Consider the following 21,349-nt stretch of genomic DNA (forward strand, 5'->3'; position numbering starts at 1 on the left):
TCTTTTTTTTTATGTTGCAGTGTTAAATTCCTATATCAGGTTACGGTGAAGACAATTGGATTATAGTGACCGGGTAGCATGTAGCATACACATCAGAGATTACATACTAGATGTGTTGAGGAAATATAAAACAAATCTCCAATGTCCACCAGTTGGCCTCTCGGGTTATTTTTTGTATGGTAAATTGGTGAATAGTTATAAATAAAATGAACGGAATTGCAAGGCTAAAAAAGGATGTATAGACACATACATGTAAGATGAAGACAAACTGTCAATGTAATAGCAAAAAAAGTATAATAACAAAAATAATGAATAGGGATTTTTTTATAAACTGGAAAGTTCCCAAACAAATGACAAAACTGAAAGCAGAAACACATCCAACGAATGGACAACAAGTGTCATATTTATGACTTGGAAAAAACAAAAGACGAAAAACGACGAAAACACAAACAACAAACTAAAAAACAACATCATAAAGACAGAAAAAACAACTCTATCAAAACGGGGGGGGGGGGGGGGGGGAATCTTTTATGCTCCAAACGTTCAAGTAGATCCGGCACATTTAAAACCATATACTGTTTATATTTTCGACTAGTTAAAGACACCTGCTACTATATCAAAATGATGACTGCTGTAACAGACATTGTTGTCAAAAAAAATGGAATTGATACGTCATTATGAATGATAAGATAAGTTAGCTAGCTAGCTACAAAACCAGGTTTTATCAAACATTTTCTGTTCGAAGTCAGGCATATATCAGTTGTTTTCCATTCATTCAATGTGTTTGAGCTTTTTATTCTGCTATTTGATGAAAAATTTTCCGATTTGAATTTTCTAAGGATTTCGGTATTTTTGTTATTTTACTTTTTAAAGAGTAATGCTTGATTTTTTTCTTTTTCGTTAGAATCTATGTATAAACTTTTTCCCATATGAAATAAGGGAACAAGTTCAGTAAATAAATGCTTGTACTAAATATTACCTTGTTCAATAACAAACAACTGGTTCACCTCTCCAAAACTGTTCAGAATCACACATTTATAAAGTCCATACTCAGCTTTATGTACAGTTAAGTTGCTTATGAAACCTTCTTCGTTTACCAAAACACGATGTTGAATGATTTGTACAATAGAATATGTTGTTGTTTGTAGAAATTGTGTTCCTAATACAACTGGTTCATCATTAAAGTACCACTTTGGATCCATTGGAAATGGTTTTGAGAAGAACGTGACAGAAAAAACCGTATCGCTATCATCGACTGAAATGGAGTGTAATATGACAAAAGGTGGTCCTGAAAAAAAAAACGAATGTGCAAGGTTGTTTTGTTTTCATTTTGGAACAAAACTAATGCATGTTTTTTGTTCTACATTTCAAAATATATGTAAAAAACAATACATGAACTTTGTTTGAATGGGTTATATTTTGTTTACATTTTCATATATAAATTTCATCCAAAAACGTCTTTCTAAGTCAATTTCTTTTTCATTGGTGAAAGAAAACGGGGGAAAGACTTATATCCGTTTTTTTCTTTTGCATAATACGTGTTAAATATTCTGTATTAAAAAAAAACACAGAATAATGATATTTGAATTAATAGGAAAAACAGTATTTAAAGAAATTTTACGATCGCCATCATGAGCTGATTGGCCATTATGACAAAAGTGTGTCAGAAATCATATCTGATATTCTTCCTCAGTCATAATAACCTTCCATCTTTACCGAACTGAACAAAGAAATAACACGACGGGTGCCGTATACGGTGCAGAAAATGCTTACTCTTCCGGAGCACCTGAATAATTACTCTCTTCTTTTCACATATTAAGCACTCTATTTAAAATCGAACAAACTGAAGGGTGGTTCAATAATCTTTTCTGCATATGTTCTAGTTCATATGTTGCTGTTCAGGCAGTGATCAGTTTAGTTCCAAAACTTAGTAAATGAAATCAATGAACTGACAACTGCAATTGTTGATAGTATTCTTTAGTCGTGTGGTTCTTTAAAATTTATTTAACGTTAAGATTGCACTTTGTACATTTTTTGAAAATTAAAAAAAAAAGAATAATATTAGTTTGGTAACAAGTTTGATTCAATTGTGTGTATAAGTTTTAACCAAGAAAGACGCAAACAATTACATCTGACCAAGTCCTAAATGTATCAGCAAATTGTTCTAGAATGAAAAATAAAATCGATTGTATGAGAATCAGAAAAACGGACACCAACACATAAATATATCTAAAAAATATTTGCGTGAAACAAGTAACAAGAATTGGCGATTGTTAAAACAATATTTACCGCTTACGGACAATGTTGTAGACTTTTCCATGAGTGTCTGACCGAGTATATCTGTTTTCCATCTACAAGTGTAATCACCGGTGTCTTGACTATTGCAGAATGGTATAGTCAGAATGTTTGAGTTGTTGATATGCTTGCCTTCCAGTGACCGAATAGTTTTTCCAGCGTTCGAGTGAATCCAGGAGACTGGAGTGGCGCCGACTAATTTTAAAGTACAGTTTAACTCAATGCTATGTGAAGTGTCACAATAGGTCCGTCTTTCCAAATCTAAAGTTGCTGATAAAAAATAAAAAAAAAAAAACAAACATGTTATATCGTTTATACCTTTCTATAGTTCTACAAATTAATACAACCTAGAACACACCTGCGAAATCGCGAAATCGCGGGCATTAAGATCATGGTTTAAAATACATGTTTGTAAATATAGGAAAGGTATTAAAAGTATCTTACACATGAACTGATTTCATTATAACTTTGAAATTTTTACGAGTTCAAAACATTGGATGTTAATATTACGAATGTCAAATAATAACTATTTGAAGTAACATGAACTAATATTTTTAGGAGGCGGGTTGCTTTGTTACCATGATTTCTGTTACGTTGTACAGAAAACAGAACAATCGATATGTTAACCTTTCAATTTCAGTAAATCGAAACAGATTACACTAATGAAATCAGAGTATTATGTGATAAGTGCAAAGGCGATTGGAATATGAATACATTTGTTTTCATTTTCATATGGGTTTGGATAAAATTCCGATAAACCGACAAGGTCAAAATGTTCAACAACTGTATGACAAGGTCATTGATATTTTTAAAATATTTCAAAATGAAATCAGGGACATAATTACCATAAATAAAATTAGAGAAAAAAAAATAAGAGAATCATACTTAAAACTTTAGAATATTTCGAATTTCTATAATTGCTAAGCAAATTCAAGCTGTGACCTAGTTAGTTCACGACTGCACATGAAATGTGTCCGGTCAGGTGATATGCATCAAATGAAATTCGCTATTCTACTCTTTTTTTGTCATGTTTATATATAATTTATCATATCTATTATAGCTACACTGAATTAATATTGTTATTAATTTACACAATACAATGCTTTGATACTGCATTCATGTATCGTTAATTATACCACGTGCACTTTCGATCTTTTTTTTATCTTTGGTTTGATCGCAAAAAATACCATTTACTGAAAAAAAATTATGTTGTTTATACAATGTCTGAAAAAACAATTGTCTTACCTAATCATTTAAGACCCCTATTCACAATTACACGGAGTAAACTAACAAAACATTTCGAAATTCTACTGTCGGCTGATAAGTCATACTGTCAGTATCAAGGATCATCATCAATTTCACGGTTCAGTGAAGCTTCAATAAATAAATTATATACAGTTTGGGTTAAGAAACGTACCGTATTCCGGTAGGAAATTGTATTCTGTAGAACTGATACTATGTATGTAATATAATACAACTAACTTTATAGATATACTTATTGAATATTTTTCCCTAAATATGCAATGACTAATTTAAGGGATACTTAATTGAAGCTGTAGATTGAGTAAATTGTTAACAGCAAAAGTGCAATAAAACTTTGATTAATTTAAAAAAAAAACAAAAAAAAAACAACCCCAACTGTATGGCTTGCATGAAACATTTAAAAGAAATGATAATATATCGGTCAGAGGGGTCCCTAGAATACGGATTTGTATCAGGGACCGTATGAATGGTTGATACCGGTTCCTGCAGCTCAGGTACACAATAAATTGTATGTTATAAAGTAAGGAGTTTTAAAATTGTAATGTGGAAGTTCAGCAACATTCTGTGTTATTTTAAACAGTACTAGACTGATGTCTTTTCTATGACTTAAAAGTCCGTATGACGGAAACAATATCCGGACGCCTTTATTTTCGTTTTTCCTATCAAAATAACCCAAACGGAATATTCATGAAGGTGTTATTATTCAGGACAGCATGACAAATGCGAGTTAGATGGTACATATATGACACAGAGGCATTACGATAACTGTATTGTTAAAGAAAAAAAAAACGACGCACAAAATGAGGTCATATATTATAAATAGATTTGTTATTACCGACTTTGTATAACATGCAATTATTGTACATTTGTAAATAAAATATATTTTCATTTGATTTATTGTCAGTTGTTCAGTCATAATCTGTTGTCAGGTATCACGATGGTCGAATAGTGATGCAGTACTTGACATTACACGTCCCAAGCGGTGTCATCACCGACCCCCTCCTATTACAGTATATTTACTTGTTAGTGTTAATATGTCTTTTGATTGAGTTGAGTCATTTCACTTGATATTTTAAAGTGCGTCGTTCTGTGTTGTGATGTTATACTATTGTTTTAGATAAGGGTAAACATTGATACCTAATAGAACGTTATTTCCTAAGTCAGGAACCTTATATTCAGTGATTGTCGTTTGTCGGTGAGGTTCTTGGCTTTTTCTCGTTTGTATTTTGTTTAATAGAGTATACCGTTGGTTTTACCGTTTGAATAGTTTTACACTAGTCATTGTTGTGGCCCTTTATAGCTTGATGTTCGGTGTGAGCTTAGGAGCCATGTTTTAGACGGTACCTTGATCATCAATGGTTTACTTTTACAAATAGTGACTAGGATGGAGATTTGTCTCATTGGCACGCAAACCACGTCTTCTTATATCTATGAATACTAGAAAATACCTGCGAAATATACTATGTTTCATAATTTAATTTATGTGTGAGGCGATATTCAGGTCTTAATTCTTTTTGAAGCGTGTCACAGACGAAATACCACCACTCAATATGACACCCAAAATAATTTTCCTTCCAACATAAACTATTCGAGCGTCAAGGGAATGTGCATCACAAAGTGTTTCAGTGAAAGGTCAATCCGCATCTGATTTCAGGTGTTTGAATGCTCAGAACCTACCCCATATATGAGTGGGATGAACATTGTATGGATTGATTTATGAATAGGGGTCACATTACAGCCGTACGTCTGTACCAATTTTTAACCGAAAACCGAAGTTAATCCCCATCATTTAGGGGTTCGTGTTGTTTATTCTTTAGTTTTCTATGATGTGTCGTGTGTGCTCTTGTTTGTTTGTCCTTTTCATTTTTAGCTATGGCGTTGTCAGTTTGTTTTAGATTTATGAGTTTGACTGTCCCTTTGGTATCTTTCATCCCTCTTTTAGGGTGTTCTTTTTCCTGAACACATAGTAATACTTGTAGACAAAGCGGAAATGATGACGGAACGTAAATTTTTGATAATTTACCAAAAAATATTTCGCATCATACTTTGCTCTGCAGAACAATATTTGTTTCACTCCCTAACATTGAATCCTGGCTGCGCATCTGATTTTAGTTGTTTCTGTGCTCAAAACTACCCCCATTTATGACTAAGCTGAACATAATCATGCATTTATATATAAAAGAGGGTGGTTCACATTCCAGCTGCACTTTTGTTCCGATTTTTAATTATTTTTTTTTAATTTTAATTTTTATTGAAAGCTGTACATTTGTTAGTAATGAAAACATCGAATATCGGTACCTTATCCCGGCCTCGTTAATGTTAGAAATAGATAATGCAAATATATATGTGTTAGTATTTGTTAGTTCATTTTACAAAAAAATATATCAGCTGTAGTTACAATATAATACCGCATTTTTCATTTGCATTAGAAAATAACATAATAAAAGTTCAAAAATAAGGACCACAAATAAATGTATTCATCATATTATAATCATTGTTTTAACAAACATACTGATATTCTAAGTTTTTATAGTTTTTTTAAGAATGGAAATTTTGAGGAAAAATAAGTTAAATAAAATTTAAAATAATAAAAAAAGAAAAAAATAACATTGTTCCCATTTTTAATCGAAAAATGAAGTTAACCCCTGTGACGAACTTCATTATGTGATTTTTATCTTTTATTAATGATTTGCTTATTGTTCATAAATTGTAATTCATGAAGGGCAACTCACTATCTTATTTTCATGGTTTATAAAGGTATGTATAAATTGCACCCTGATTGGCACCGCACTCATTGATTTACGCGCCAGGTAAAAATCATGTGACAAGTAGCACATGGTTTTTCATACAGGTAAAGTAGTGAGGCAGAGCACACCTATGTTTTGATGTGAACAGACGTTTTGTCTGCTGCAGTTCACTTATATTTGGTGATACCTCAGAATTGTCAATTCAGGACATGGAGATTCACAGGACAGTATAATGAATAAGCTCAGGGAAGAACATTTATTTATATTTTTGAAGGTGTTATCATTTAGTTGTCATTTTGAAATATCAAACAGACCCGGAAATTTAATTTGGGGTTCAATTTTTTGTTCAGGGGTTGGTCCATGCAGTTTTAATGCTCAGTTTTGGAGTGGCAACGTTTAAATGGGCAGAAAACGTACGTCCCATTTATTGACACAGATCTTCCCAAATACAAGTCGTTAGGTTTAGTTAAACGTATCATACAACGGCCAATATATATATGTTATGTGGCAGAAATTACGTATTTGCGTTTATAGAAGCTGTGGTTTATCCACCGGAAATTGGTGTTAGTTTTACCGGAAGTCCGTGTTTGATTTAACGGAAGTGGCATCAATATAGAAGCTATGCAATTAGTGAAATATATTTTATAAGTGAATATATAGTGAGCCATACATCTTATTGATGTTACAAGCTTAAGTGTATACAAGTCAATATTAAATAGTGAAAAGTTTAATAAAGTAAAAGTTTAGAATAATTCAATCTGAAAGTATTAGATGTTCGTTCCAAGCGACGTCCTAGATCTTGACCGCAAACAGAGTGTATGATAGCAGATGTGATGAGACATTTTTCTGATTAGTTTCAATTTATACTTACTAACATTTCAGTTGTTTATTTGGTTTATTTGTATTCATTTGCATGTTACAATTATGTTTAGTTTTGTTTGATTTTGTTTATTTTTGTTTTAGTAAAATATTATTTTTTTCTTGTGATTCTATGAATGTTGGCCAACTGACAATCCGATTATCCTACGTCTTTACAACCCCAACCTTTTCATGTTAAATTGATGCGGTTTCCCGGAAGGAAAAGCTCATGACGTTTAAAATTATGTTGTTAAATTGCTGAGAGCGTCAAGGCAATGTGTATCACAAAGTGGTACAGTGAAAAGTCAATATTTACCATATTTGCTACGAAATAAAATTTAATATCCCGGCAGACTTGCAATTTGCAATGACGGAAATAATGACGGCATGTAAATTTCAAAGTCGAACGTCGTGACAGACGGTCAATTCGAACAAGCTTTTTTCGGATTTTAACCCGCAAATACTCCCCAAAGTATCTTGAAATGAACACATGATAAACTACACTAATCAATACTCCTTTATGGTATAATACAATATTCGTGGTTTTTAAGTGAAGAAGAAAACGCGACACCAATTTTTACGAATATATACCGGATTCGGGGGTTCCAAATAATCGGGTTTTTATCGCTACCATGGAATGTAGATATGTTTGATACCTGTTTCTGTAGCTCTTGTACCAACAACATTGAAATCGAGCTTATGTAACTGAAAACATATACTTCTGCTAAATTATTTCGGGTTGAAAAATGCAATACAAATCTCTATGCGTAGTCTTTTAATGTTTTAAAATTTTAAAAGAGACAAATATTCATCCCTTTTGTAATTGATTGTTAAAAAATCAACAAACTCATCGTATATTATCAAGTTACAATTTAAGGGTTGTTTTCAGGAAGAGAAGAGGCACGAACATTGAGGTAGTCTCGTGTAATAGTTAAGATACATATCAGTATTCCAAAATAAGGAAAAACATACGCATACTTGATCACTTATGTTTACAACATACATTTTTTCTAATATTTCTTAATATTGACTAGGTTAATATTGATTTTCTTAAAGACTTTTTAGTTTAGCTTACAATTAAGTATTGATGTAATTGCTTTGTTTTCCTTAAAGGAATACCGGTGGTCACCTTTATTGAAATGAGATTGTGTTGCTTAATCTGTAGATTATATCGTGCAGGGATTTATTAAATGAAAATAACCGGGCGATGTTTCATTAATAAATGAGTAGGAAAATATCGAAGTCATTTCCTATCGTATATTTTTTTATTCACATTAAATGAAAATATTTCCAATTTGCATAAGGACAGTCTGTTCGAATATGTGTGTGATAAGGATGATTGCCGTTTTAATTATTATTACTTAACCCATTTCACTGACGTCAGTCTATTGTTCTTACAGTCGATTATTTTTCAAGAATCCACTGACCACTATGTTAACTTAAGATAACTTATATCATAACTTTAAACGTTTAACTTACGATATGTCATCCTTTCAAAAACGAATGATTAATGAAAGGTTCGAACTCGCGCGGAATTTCGACAGTAAAGTCTGTAGTCTATGCATAATACCACAACACCACGAGTGCTGATTTAAATTATTATTTAAATATCACTCTTTTTGCTTATATCTGTCAATCAATTATGTATGTCAATAAACTGTATTTCTGTCTTTGAGTTATCTAATAAAATATATAAACACTATAAAATCAAGGAATTGTATAGATTATTTATTAGTACAATTCCTTCATAAAACAAAAATCCATGTACACATTACACTTATCACTTTTAACGTGCGAGGCCTTTCCCTTTTCATCATAGCAAATGCTTACTTTTTGTTTTATGATTATAATGATATCATACTATGATCGCTTAGCTTTTCTTTGTTTGATTATAAATGGTCCAAATACACATCACCATTTAACTGACTTTTCTGTGAATAACGTGTGATAAGCTATGACTGTAAAACTACTTCTTTCACGATAAAATCAGAAACAAAATACTCAACTTTATAGTAAATATGAAAGATAGATACCTCTAGGATTAAAAACAATATTTTGGTAGAGAAAAACCTTACCAAAAAAAAATAATCATTCCCGGTACTAAGCTTGAACTTGGCAGTGTTATTATCACAGTTATGTGTTTCGGTACCAACGACTAGACGATCACGGATATGAACAGCTTACATGACACATTTTATAATTGACATAACTATATATTGTACATTTGTAGCAAAAGCAATTCTGCTTCGGTTTCAGAATGCGTACCACGAAAAAATACTTGTTCAGATGGATGCCAAATGTGATGATGCTAAAATAATCAAAACATAATGAAAGGAAATCAGTTTCCACAAAATGTTTATCTAATTTTTCAATTAAGACCAATCATTGTATCTGTTTTATCATCTGGTATTATTGCGAAAGAAGAAGAAGAAGAAGAAGAAGAAGAAGAAGAAGAAGAAGAAGAAGAAGAAGAAGAAGAAGAAGAAGAAGAAGAAGAAGAAGAAGAAGAAGAAGAAGAAGAAGAAGAAGAAGAAGAAGAAGAAGAAGAAGAAGAAGAAAAAGAAGAAGAAGAAGAAGAAGAAGAAGAAGAAAACAAAAACAAACAAACAAACAGACAGGCATATTAATTATAAAACGATAAACATGTATGTGTATTTTCATCTAAATCCAATTGTTTCTTTCTTAATTATGATCTATTATATTTTCATCTCATCACCGTGCCTCCCCTCAAACAAAAATATAGAATAATGCATGTAGAATATCAGAAATGTTAAAAAATGGGGTGCATTGACTGCATAAGAGGGTGTCATCGCCATTCGGCATCGGTGATACCCAGAACGAGAAACCAAACATTTATCCACTAGAAGGGACGACCCCTTAAAATTGGTATCTGAAAGGGAGAAAAATTAATATTTTTAAACGTTATAGAATAACGTCATATGCATATTTTGCAACTGCTGCTGTCGTAGTTTTACTTTCATATCCACAAATTTCAAAATGTGACCATATCTACATTTTTTAAACTCTGCGTTAAAAGTAATTAAACAGCTGTGTCTCATAATTCATTTTGCGATAAGACACATAGTGTTTACATATTTTAACCGAATCATATCTGGACACATTATTAATTATCACAAGGCACCTGTCTGTAGATTACTAATCTATTTTGAGCGTACGGGTTAAATGCAGCATAGTGAGGTGAAATAAATCAAGTAATACATGGGACGTAATGTAAAGGAAATTACACATTACTGTTTTTTTTTCTTTCTCAAACACTATTTATCTCATAATACCTTTTATACAAAAATTGAACGTTACCTGGTCCTAAAACAATTTGTTCTACAACTACTCCATATGCATTAGAAATCTGACAACTGTAAACGTCGTTCGGGCGTCTCTTAAAATCATGAATCGTTAAGTTTGATATAAACCCCGCAGTGACTACATCCACATTGTACTGCTTTAGTCCAACTGTCATGTCTTTAACGGCTACGGTGTATTGTGGATCTCCGTTTAAGCTTTTGTTTTCTAGCAACCATTGAATTTTGAAATCGTTTGGAATGGAATAAAACACAACGGACAAAATTTTATCATCTCCGTCGTCTTTTGTGTGTTGATTCAATACAATAGGCCGACCTGAAAAAAAAACAACCTTAAAATGTCGATATTGATGAAGTCACTTTTAGTACACATTGTAAGTAAAAAAATTAAATGTTAATAGGGATGAATGGCATTGTTTTTGTAGTATTTCTGCTGTTCCGTTTTTATTTTTATCTCTTATAGTTGATGTGTTTCCTTCAGTTTAGGTTTGTGACCAGGATTTGTTTCACTTAAATAGATTTATTACTTAATTTATTATCTCTTAGATTGGCTATATCTTTTTCAAGTACAGTTGCAACTGCGAGTGATTCACTACAGGTCAGTACTGGCTCAACGTATTCAGAAAAAATGTCTTGCGTTTTATACAATGATGTTCATTACTTTTTAGTACATTTCGGTTCATTGATTAGATATCGTACAGCGGGTCATTTTCGCGGGGTGTAAATGTTCGCTAATTTTCGCGAAAGAACAAAATCGCCAACATATACTCCGCCAATTTAAAAGTGTACATGCGAAGGTAAAGTTATGAATCCGCCGAAACAATAACCGCCAAAATAATTTGTATACCTTATTCAATAAAAATTTTACACCCGCGAAAGTAACCCGCTATACGGTAGTTACTTGTAAGTTTTTCAGCGGGAACACCTATTATTATCTCATTTACATACTAGCATTGCTGTGTTTGTACCTCATTTTTGAAGTTACAAAGATGTACTTTTAAATGCATACTATTGCTAACGTACCATTAACGAGCAAATCTATAGATCTGTTAATATTTGGCAGCAGAGAATAGTCTGTTGACAGCATGCAGGTGTATTCTCCAGAGTCGTCATGATTACAAAATGTAAAATGAAGAGTATTCGTGTCCTCATCAACAAGATCTTTATTCAGTTCCCTTATGAATTTGCCATTACGTGAATGTATCCAACGTATCAGATTTGTTGTTAAATAGTTATATTCACAGAGAAGATCGACGGGTTGAGATTCAATGCAATTCTGTGCAGTTGATACATTGTCTAAAATATATTGATAGATAATAAATAATTAAAATACTCAAATATCTATGAATAAGAATCCATTAGAAAAGTACAGTCGACAATATAAAAAAAATTATTCTCTATTAAACCAGACATATCTTTGGTTTTCAATTGAATTATATATTGGGTTTTACATGTGAAGCAGGATATTTCCCTATCGACGTGCTCTCCCTTTTTGTCTAAGTTCATTCTATTCCCACAGTATTTGCATTTTTAGTAATTCGATTGAAATTTAAAAAGGAAAGTCCGTTATCAAATAGCAAAATCAAAAGCTAAGACACATCAAATGAATGGATAACAACTGTCATATTAGGGACTTTGTACAGGCATTTTCTTATGAAGAAAACGGTGGATTGAACCTGGTTTTATAGCTAGCTAAACCTCTCACTTGTAAAACAGTCGCATTAAATTTCATTATATTGACAACATTGCGCACGCGTGAACAAAAACTGTTACATTAAATCGTTTACTAGATATCTTTTCAATATCATGTTTCTTAAAACAAAATGTGCGTTGCATAGAGGTTAACTTTCTGTTAGTACTTACCAATGCAATGAAAATCGTCAGGGATCAACTCAGATACGCTTTTGTTGTTGTGTACACATTTACTATAACTCCCAACTTTAAACTGCTGATCATGGCGTAAGTAAGCAAACCACATTAAGTCACAGTCACACTGTGTATAAATACCAGTAAAAAATCTAAAATTGGATAAATTAATGCTTTAATATCTGTCCAGATTGTCCATGTGGTAACACGAGTTTACAGAAACTAGCATAATCCTAGCTCTAACATTTATTAGTTGCAGCGTTCAAGAAGAAACAATTCGAGAAGACGTTTCGGAAACACAGAATTTTTTTTTTTTAGATTTATGAATATACCATAACACATTTCTATGTATCGGAGGAATAAGTTGAATATGCAGGAAACAAAACACTCGCTACATTTTTTTGTAAGCGTATACCTAAAACGCGAACGAATCAGCTGCTGCACATAATTTGTGAATTGCAGGTGATATTTTACTTTAATTATCATACATCTAATAAAAGAAACATATAATTTCCAATAAGCATACATGTCTTTTTTATTAACGGGTAAAATGACTTGTATAGTTTGCAATGCATAAAAAAGATATGGTATGATTGCAAATGAGACAACTCTCCACAAGAGACCAAAATGACACAGAAATTAACAACTATAGGTCACCATACGGACTTTAGCAATTCGAAAAGCCCATACCGCATAGTTAGGTATAAAAGGCCCCGAAATGACAATGTAAAACAATTCAAACGAGAAAATTAATGGCCTTATTCATATTAAAAAATCAACGAAACACAAATATGTAACACATAAACAAACGACAACCACTGAAGTACAGGCTCCTGACTTGGGACAGGCACATACATACATAATGTGACGGAGTTAAGATGACTCTGTGAAAATCTTCTTTTTCTGGTAGTATTCTTTTATTAACAGATACAGTTAAATCTGTCTCGTATCTTGACTTATATCTAGAAAGTGACAATGAAGGTCGGTTGAAAACATAACTTTATGTTTGCAATTACGTTCAATGCGTTGTACATACATGTTAATTGAGACTGTAATTAATCGGTTTTCTTTCATCGTAGTGTTTGAACCAAGCACTCTGAAATTTGAAAGAAAAGCCAAAATAAGCCGTTTATATATCATACGATGCAAAGTATAAATTAAATCTCAAATGAGGTATAAGATATATAGCTTTATAGGTAAATAGGTAAATTGGTAGATGCATTCTGTTAAATGTTATAGTCAGTCTTATAATACCACCTCTCTCCAAACATCTTGCATGTGCTGAACAATGTAGATAAACTAATTGAAAATTGAATTTTTCAAATTCCTCAAAATTATTTTACAATTTTGAAAGTGTATTTTTATTAAAGGTTTGAAGATAAGATGCTTTATACATTGTTTTTTCTTCGTCTTAAGGCGGCACGCGCAAAAGAATATATTTACATTGAATATAATATATCAAAAGAAAATAAATTTTAGATGACAGATGTTAACATTGATATTTAGTTTTCAAGCTACAGAGACTATTCAATGTAAAAAAAAATGATACATGTGTTGCAGTCGGTATATAAACAACACAATTTAGCTAAATATTAACTTCTGTAAATGCCGAACCTAAGGACTTGCTGAAATCTTGAACTTATGATTTTCTTTTAGTTCAGTGTTTATAACTTTCCTATATTGAATGATAGCATCTATCACTGCCTGTGTTGTGTACGCATTTAAGTTCATAAGATAGATAAAATCAAGTTCTAGTTGTATATAGCAAAGTTTGTGCTGATCTTCAGAACTATAACAAAATTGTCAGTTTATTAGTTCTACAGACGCCATCACATATTGGTTGAACATTATCTAACCCCTTTGAATTCAATAACACCGCTAAGATTAATTTATAAAAGAGGGGCGAAAGTACAAAAGGGACATTCAAACTCAGATGTCGAAATTTAACAGACAAAGCAATAGCTAAAAAAAATAATCCCTTAGACAAACAATAGTACATCGAACTGAACTTATTTAAAAAGCAGTGCAACACAAATCCTACCAAAAACTGGGGTGATCTAAGGTTTTCCGAAAGGGTATGCAGATCCTGCTCCACATATTGCACTCGTCGTGTTGCTAATGTTATTACAAACCCGGTTATACTTCTAATTTGATCGTAAAGTCGCATTCGAAAAAGGTTTCGGGATTATAGTTACGACATTAGGAACATATTAGTTATCACGTGTGAAACGGATATTCCATAACGATCAACCAACTCGTGATGGCAATCATGAAACTTACGAATGTAAGATTACAATATATCAAACGCCAAGAAAAACTCAAAACGGTTAAAAAAACTTTAATCAAATAGCAAAATTATAAGCTAAAACACAACAAACGAATGGAAAACAACTGCCATATTCCTGATTTGGTACAAGCAATTGTCTTATTTATAAAATGGTGGATTAATGCATGACTCCAACTTCGCTACTTGGAATTTCTTGATTGTCCGTGTGAGTAGCAACCCTATATCAAAAAATTTAGTACCGGAAATACAATGCTAGAATAATGCTTCATAGAAAAGGAAAATTAAGAATTGGGAAACAGAAATTATCTCTTTTGTGGAATTATTTTGTTTTCAACTGATCCTCATTTTCAATTTTAAGACGTACGTCAAGATATCTTTATAGATTATAGAATATGCAAGACTTTGTCCTCATTTTATTCTATGGATTTATGCTTTTATCTGAACAATTTACAAGGAACACCTAAGTTCTGCAGTCGCCTTCGTAAATTGGTTGATCAGTTTCACATCCTTTAAAACGGTGAATCTTTCATATGCATACCTGTCCACCTTTTATTCTCTTCTAATCGAACATCATGCGTTCCTGATAAAGGTAATACCAGAAAAGCGCGTCGGACACAAGACATTATTAAACGAATTGTTTTCAATTTGTCACGAGAGTTTAAATATCTACCTATGATGCCTGCATGACTATGTCGCACCAAATTGTATGCTATACCTGTTGTCCCATCTAATGGGGTTCTTTCTATAACCTTTTACGCAAGAATGGTTATTTGACATTAGTATGCGCCATTTTGCGATAGGTATTAGTTATTCTAGGGAACCAGGACACCAGTGTGGTTGTGGAGTAGGGGTTAGGACGGGGGATTTTCAAAATGAATATGTAGCCGTACAACAAACTGACAAAAATAATATGTCTAGCTCTACACACAATTAAAATGGTACATGGAAATGTCACAATAAATTCGAAAAAGAAATGTCCATTAATTTGACAAAAAATTAAAAATTTATCAACTTAAAGATCGGTTAAAAACAACCATAATTAGTTCGAAAACATTTAATTTATCCATGTTATCATAGATCGTTGATTGTTTTTCTAAACAAAATTTAGTACGCAATATATATTCCTGCTTGTTTAATGGTAGTAGTTGCAATATCACTGGCGTTGGTGGTGAAGAGAAAGTGTGTATCTGTTAACGTACCTTTTGTAAGACCACTGATAAAGATTGAACAGGAAGTGTGGATATTGTAATAAAAAAAAGTAACCGAAATACTTTTTCATGTGCCAATTCTAAATAAGGAACCATGCAATTGTTTCTCATGCGTTTAATTCATAAAGCCTTTAATAAATAAGACTTGTTTTACTGGCAGTTTCTTTATTAAACGGAGACTGATTTAACAAATGTATTTAATTCTTCTCATACGTATTATATGAACAGTTGTTTGAAGCGGAACATCTTTTGTTGCATTGCTCTTTCTGAAAATTCAACGTAATGCTCGAATTTTACCAAATTCATTCATTTTTCGAATTTTTGAAATATCAAGTTGAGCCCTTATTAGTTTTTTTTAATCCAAACAAGAAAACACTACTTTTAAACCTCATAATTTGACATAGAAGATTCAAATGAAAGTAGACAATCAAACTGAGAGGATCACATGAACTTTAAACTTTTAATATCTGCGAAACCAGGTGTTTTGACAGGGTACGCGTCCACATCTATGTATGCATCATCCACCATATGAATTCCCACTCAGTCAAAATTTCAATCAGGAAAATGTCATTATAGCTACAATTACTGATTAGACGGCTATTATATGTTGTATATACATTAAAGAACAAGATACTAGTAGCTGTAGTTAATGAGTCGAGACACCGACACATAGTATCATTTAACATAGTTATTCATTAACATGACCGTTAGGGTCGATTTTGCACGTTCATCCTCACAACTATGTTTAAGCAGTGTTTGTGTACGTCAGTTCTAAGAGCGTATTTTTAAAAATACAATACTTACAATTGACTGAAGTGAACATTCATGAAGGCATTCTTCTGTATAACTGTGTCTCTGTTTCCTGCTAGCACTGTGTTTACTTGTCTGCAAAATATGTTAAGTTAAGCTGAACAACAAAACTTTGAACCGAAAAAAAAGTAAAATAATATCTTTCATGTTTATGTTCTCTCAATACATTTGTTTTTAATTATTATTGTATTCAAAATACAGGTGTAATACCACCAAATCTTAGAACGTCACATTCACTTGCAAACGTAATAAGGTCGAAAACAGTTGGTGGAAATTAATCGTACCCTAAAGTACAGTTAAAATATTCTCGGTACTAAACATATATCTTCGATGTATGAAAGTACCACCATTTTCTTTTTTTTGGTGTTTCTTTAAAATATTTTTGAAACTTGAGGTATCATGATTACTAAAGCTTGTACACTGATAGAAAAGAGGTGAAATTTTGATTGTTTAATTTCCAGTGATGTTTTTTTTCTTATATGCAGTTAAATGTGATATGAAACTTTGTCAATAGTACCGGACAAGATTCAAGTTTACTCATGTCAAGTATTTTTTTATTTGTAAAAAAGATACATTCTGCATATTTTTTTAAAGTTCAAATTCAATAAACACTTATAAGGGATGATTAATGTTGGTTTTATATATATATATATATGTAGAACTCTTAAGTGCGATGGTACTCTAAAATGCGATGGTCACGCTAGGTACTCTAAAGTGCGATGGTACTCTTAAGTGCGATGGTCACGTTAAAGTACGATGGTCACGCTAAAGTACGATGGTCTACGCTAAAGTACGATGGTGTCTCACGCTAAAGTGCGATGGTCTACGCTAAATTACGATGGTGTCTCACGCTAAAGTACGATGATTGTTTGTTCACTAATGTACGATGGTATATCACGCGAAAGTGCGATGAACCAAAAGGCTCAGATTGATAATTCGAGGGATTCAAACATCAATGAAAATAGTCTTTTTGCAAAAGTTAGTATGCTAAGGTATAAAATATATGATAGGCTTTATAATTTAACGATAGGCTTAAGTGATTGTTTTTAAATTAAGAAGACCGACCACGTAATAATTGCTAAAAAGGTAATTAATGTGTCGCAAAATATTATATTTTATGTAAAATGAATTTTTAACAATTCGGAGCGTATGGAATACTTGGCGTAGATTGCCGTTCACACTTATGTGACAACCTCCCTTACAGTCGATATTGAAAATAACAAATACAAAATTTGTTTATTGTCGGAATATGCAACATTTATTTGTATAAGCTTTAATTTAAATGCGAGAGAAAGGCAATTTCCGCCGAGTTTTCTCCTTTTTCGGAGCAAGAACAAACACATGTTTTATTTTCCTACAATGTACAGTACATAATGTAACTAATGATTTAGCAGACAATTACTTATACACTCATGAAAACATGTTACATTTTTTTCCTGAAATTACTTTTCTTGGAAATCGACAGCATTTTAACGGGGATCGAAAAATAAACTGCCACATTAACAATGATTCAAATGTATCCATTCGTTTTAAATAGAAGCAGGATAGGTATGCGTATAATGTTTTGTATTTATATACTTGTAAAATGGTCTAGTGTTGGATACAAGTCCTTCTTTCTTCCAGCACTCGAAAAAAGATAAACATTGTGCTTCAGCCGACAAAGAACGCGGTTGAGTTTAAATCAATTATTAGTAAGTCATGGACATTTTGGTGTCAAAGTCGTTAATCAAATAATCTTGATCCATCTTCCGGCATGTTCATTTTTTGTTTGTATAAACGACTCTTAACGAGATTATCAAACTACATTTCTAACGTCTATATTTTCGCGTACCATCGGACTTTAGAGTGAGGAAGCATCGCACTTAAGCGTAAACCAACGCACTTTAGCGTGACCACCGTAATTTAGCGTCCCCATCGTACTTTAGAGTCCTACATATATAATATGGGAAGCTCCATTTGCACCTTTGACCTTGTGAGTACTCATTTGTTTAAAAATTTTATGCTATTTAAGGATGTATTCTTCTGACGTTTCAGTCTCATTCAGTCTCATTGAAATCTCGTTCTGGAATTATTTCCAAAACATGTGAAAAACAGCAATGAATTTGATAATTATCATAATCAAACTGAACTCTGTGAAATAATTGTGTATTTCCAATAAGTAGTTTTAGAGTAATGAATTTTTTAAATTTTATAACTAATCAAGTCAGTCTTTTTAGTCGAAATTTTGAGAAAAATAGGTGAGGGGTACAAAAAATGATTTTTACCAGAAACATAAACATCCAATATAACTTTTTCATTTCAAATGTCTTAGCTATGTATTTTTTTCAATCATTTTTATACTAAATTATAATCCTAGTACCTTTGATAACTACTTGTAACAAAGAAGTTGAAATTATATGCATTTTGTTCTTTAAATAGAGAAAAATCGCAAATTTATAAAATTGGATGTACATGAGTTTTGTAAAATCATTTCTTGTATCCCTCACATATTTTTTCAAAATTTTGGCTTAAAATACTGACTTGATTGGTCATAAAATTTGAAAACTGATATCTCAGAAACTATCTTTTATATTTTTTAAATTCATTGATATTTTCCACTTGTATATTTCATGTTTTGAAAATAATGCAAGAACGAGATTTCAACGAGACTGAAACATCAGAATAATACATCCTTAAAAACAAGCTTTATGAGAAATCTGTCTTAGAATAGGATTCTGCCTTGTATATTATAAGACAAACCAAACCATTCTCATTGTTTTGATGTCTTTTTCTGACTTTTTCTCCAAATTTCTTTTATTCTGCTCTAATATAAAACTTTTTCCTAAGTAATACTTTATTAAACATGATAAATATATAGTTATAAGTACATTAAATTATTTTTGAAGCAGTAACAACAAATTATCCACGTAAAGGGAAGCTTTTTATGTCCCTCTCTTGAACGCAGCGTATATTCAGGTTTTACGTAAGGAGTTATTGAAACATCCTTTTATATGAATAGTTTATTCAACTTGAATACTTTAATTACTCGTTAATTATAACATTTCTATCATAAATGAGTGAAAGTTACCGAAAACATTTATTTATTGGCCATAAATTTAGAAATGTTGAGGGAATGAGAGGTAAAAATGGAGCAAAAGGGACCTTATAATGAAGACAAAGCGGTCCATTAGTGGTATTTATCATACTCAAGTCATCTTTTGTATCATATTCAACTGTGTTTAGGCAGATGAGATAATTAGTTGAACATGATCCACAAATTAATCTTACATTATACAAGATATTTCGCAAACTATTGAATTGGTTATGACAAAACTTTACAGTAATTCTTGAAATAACCAGTATTACAAAGGAAAGCAATCACATTCAGGGAGGGACAAAAAATAGAAAGGGACAGTCAAACTCATAGATTGAAAATAAACTGACCACGTCTTTGCTAAAAATAAAAAGACAAACAGACAAATAATAGTACAGAAACACAACATAGAAAACTAAAGACTAAGCATTACGAACCCCTTCAAAACTGGGGGTGATCTCAGGTGCTCCGAAAGGTTAAATAGCTCCTGCTCCACATGTGGCACCCGTCGTGTTGCTTATATTATTACAAATCCAGTAAATGGTCTAATTCGGTAGGTCACATTCGTGAAAAGGGATGGGTATAGTAGTTACGACATAATGAACATATCTAATATCATCTGTGAAACGGTCATTCAATAAAGGTCAACAAACTCGAGATGGCGTCCGCAAAATTTAAGAAGGGATTACTTTAATATCGCCATCTGAAACTCTTGGTTTATGCTTCCTTGTGAGCAGAATCCTCTATCAATGAAATCATGATAGGGAATACAAGCCCGGGAATATCATATCAATTGGGAGATATATACTCCGTATGCAGGCGCTGCTGGAATGTTGCTACATAGAAATGGAAATGTCGTAAAGTTTTGTTTTCAACCGACCCTCATTGACAATGTCTATATGTAAGACAAGATATGAGACAGACTTAACTATATCTGAAGTATCCTTTATCCCTAGTTCTATGGAATAGATTCCTCCAACAGTCAACACATTTTGTATTATTTAGTGAGAGAACATCATCTATATAGCGGCACGTAAAGTTAAAAGACATAGCTAATTTTTTTTTATCTTTCTTCCTAAGACGTTCCTGTACGAAGTCTGCCTCATAATAATAAAGAAACAAGTCAACAAGAAGAGGTGCACAGTTGGTTCCCATTGGCATTCTGAAAGTCTGTTGAAAAACTCGTCCTCCAAAAGTAGCAATATGTTCTCAATCAAGAAATCAAGCATCTTGATAATGTCATTTTCAGAAAAAAATTGTTTGTATCAGAGTGATTATTTACAAAATAGGATTTATCCGTCCCCAAGACAAGATACTTGTGACTTCATTCGCCATTCTTTTTAATGAAACAAAGTAATACCAACAAAAAAGTCCATTTAGGTGTAGTATCCACCAAATCATAGTACGCGACATACGTTGCATACGAATTAGGTTAAAAAAATCTTTCCATGATTTTGACAGTTGTTAATAGCACTCCTACTTTAAATTGCAGTAAAATTATTGTGGGTCGTAAAGATACATCTTGGGTGTTTGAAAGCACCTGTTTTTATTTGGTGTAACCATTTATTGTTTAACTTCCAGTGATGGTTATTTTCTTATATGCAATGCAATTTGAGGTGACA

At 32.1% G+C, this 21,349-nt stretch overlaps 2 protein-coding genes across 2 annotated transcripts in view; both read right to left on the reverse strand.

Annotated features, from left to right (window-relative positions):
- Positions 1 to 21,349, reverse strand: part of LOC139493131 (obscurin-like protein 1) — a 228,406-nt gene that overhangs the window by 7,543 nt on the left and 199,514 nt on the right. The window lies entirely within an intron of this gene.
- The window catches only part of LOC139491269 (uncharacterized), a 65,064-nt gene that overhangs the window by 3,701 nt on the left and 40,014 nt on the right, over positions 1 to 21,349 (reverse strand). The window contains exons 7-13 of the mRNA XM_071278811.1: positions 16,649 to 16,709; positions 13,386 to 13,445; positions 12,347 to 12,501; positions 11,507 to 11,779; positions 10,482 to 10,799; positions 2,290 to 2,565; positions 980 to 1,288 (exon numbers count right to left, since the gene is read on the reverse strand). Of these exons, the coding sequence (XP_071134912.1) occupies positions 980 to 1,288; positions 2,290 to 2,565; positions 10,482 to 10,799; positions 11,507 to 11,779; positions 12,347 to 12,501; positions 13,386 to 13,445; positions 16,649 to 16,671 (1,414 nt within the window). The 5' untranslated portion in view covers positions 16,672 to 16,709. The remainder of the gene's footprint in view (positions 1 to 979; positions 1,289 to 2,289; positions 2,566 to 10,481; positions 10,800 to 11,506; positions 11,780 to 12,346; positions 12,502 to 13,385; positions 13,446 to 16,648; positions 16,710 to 21,349) is intronic.

The sequence above is a fragment of the Mytilus edulis genome, chromosome 10 (genome assembly GCF_963676685.1).
Source record: "Mytilus edulis chromosome 10, xbMytEdul2.2, whole genome shotgun sequence".
NCBI lineage: Eukaryota > Metazoa > Mollusca > Bivalvia > Mytilida > Mytilidae > Mytilus > Mytilus edulis.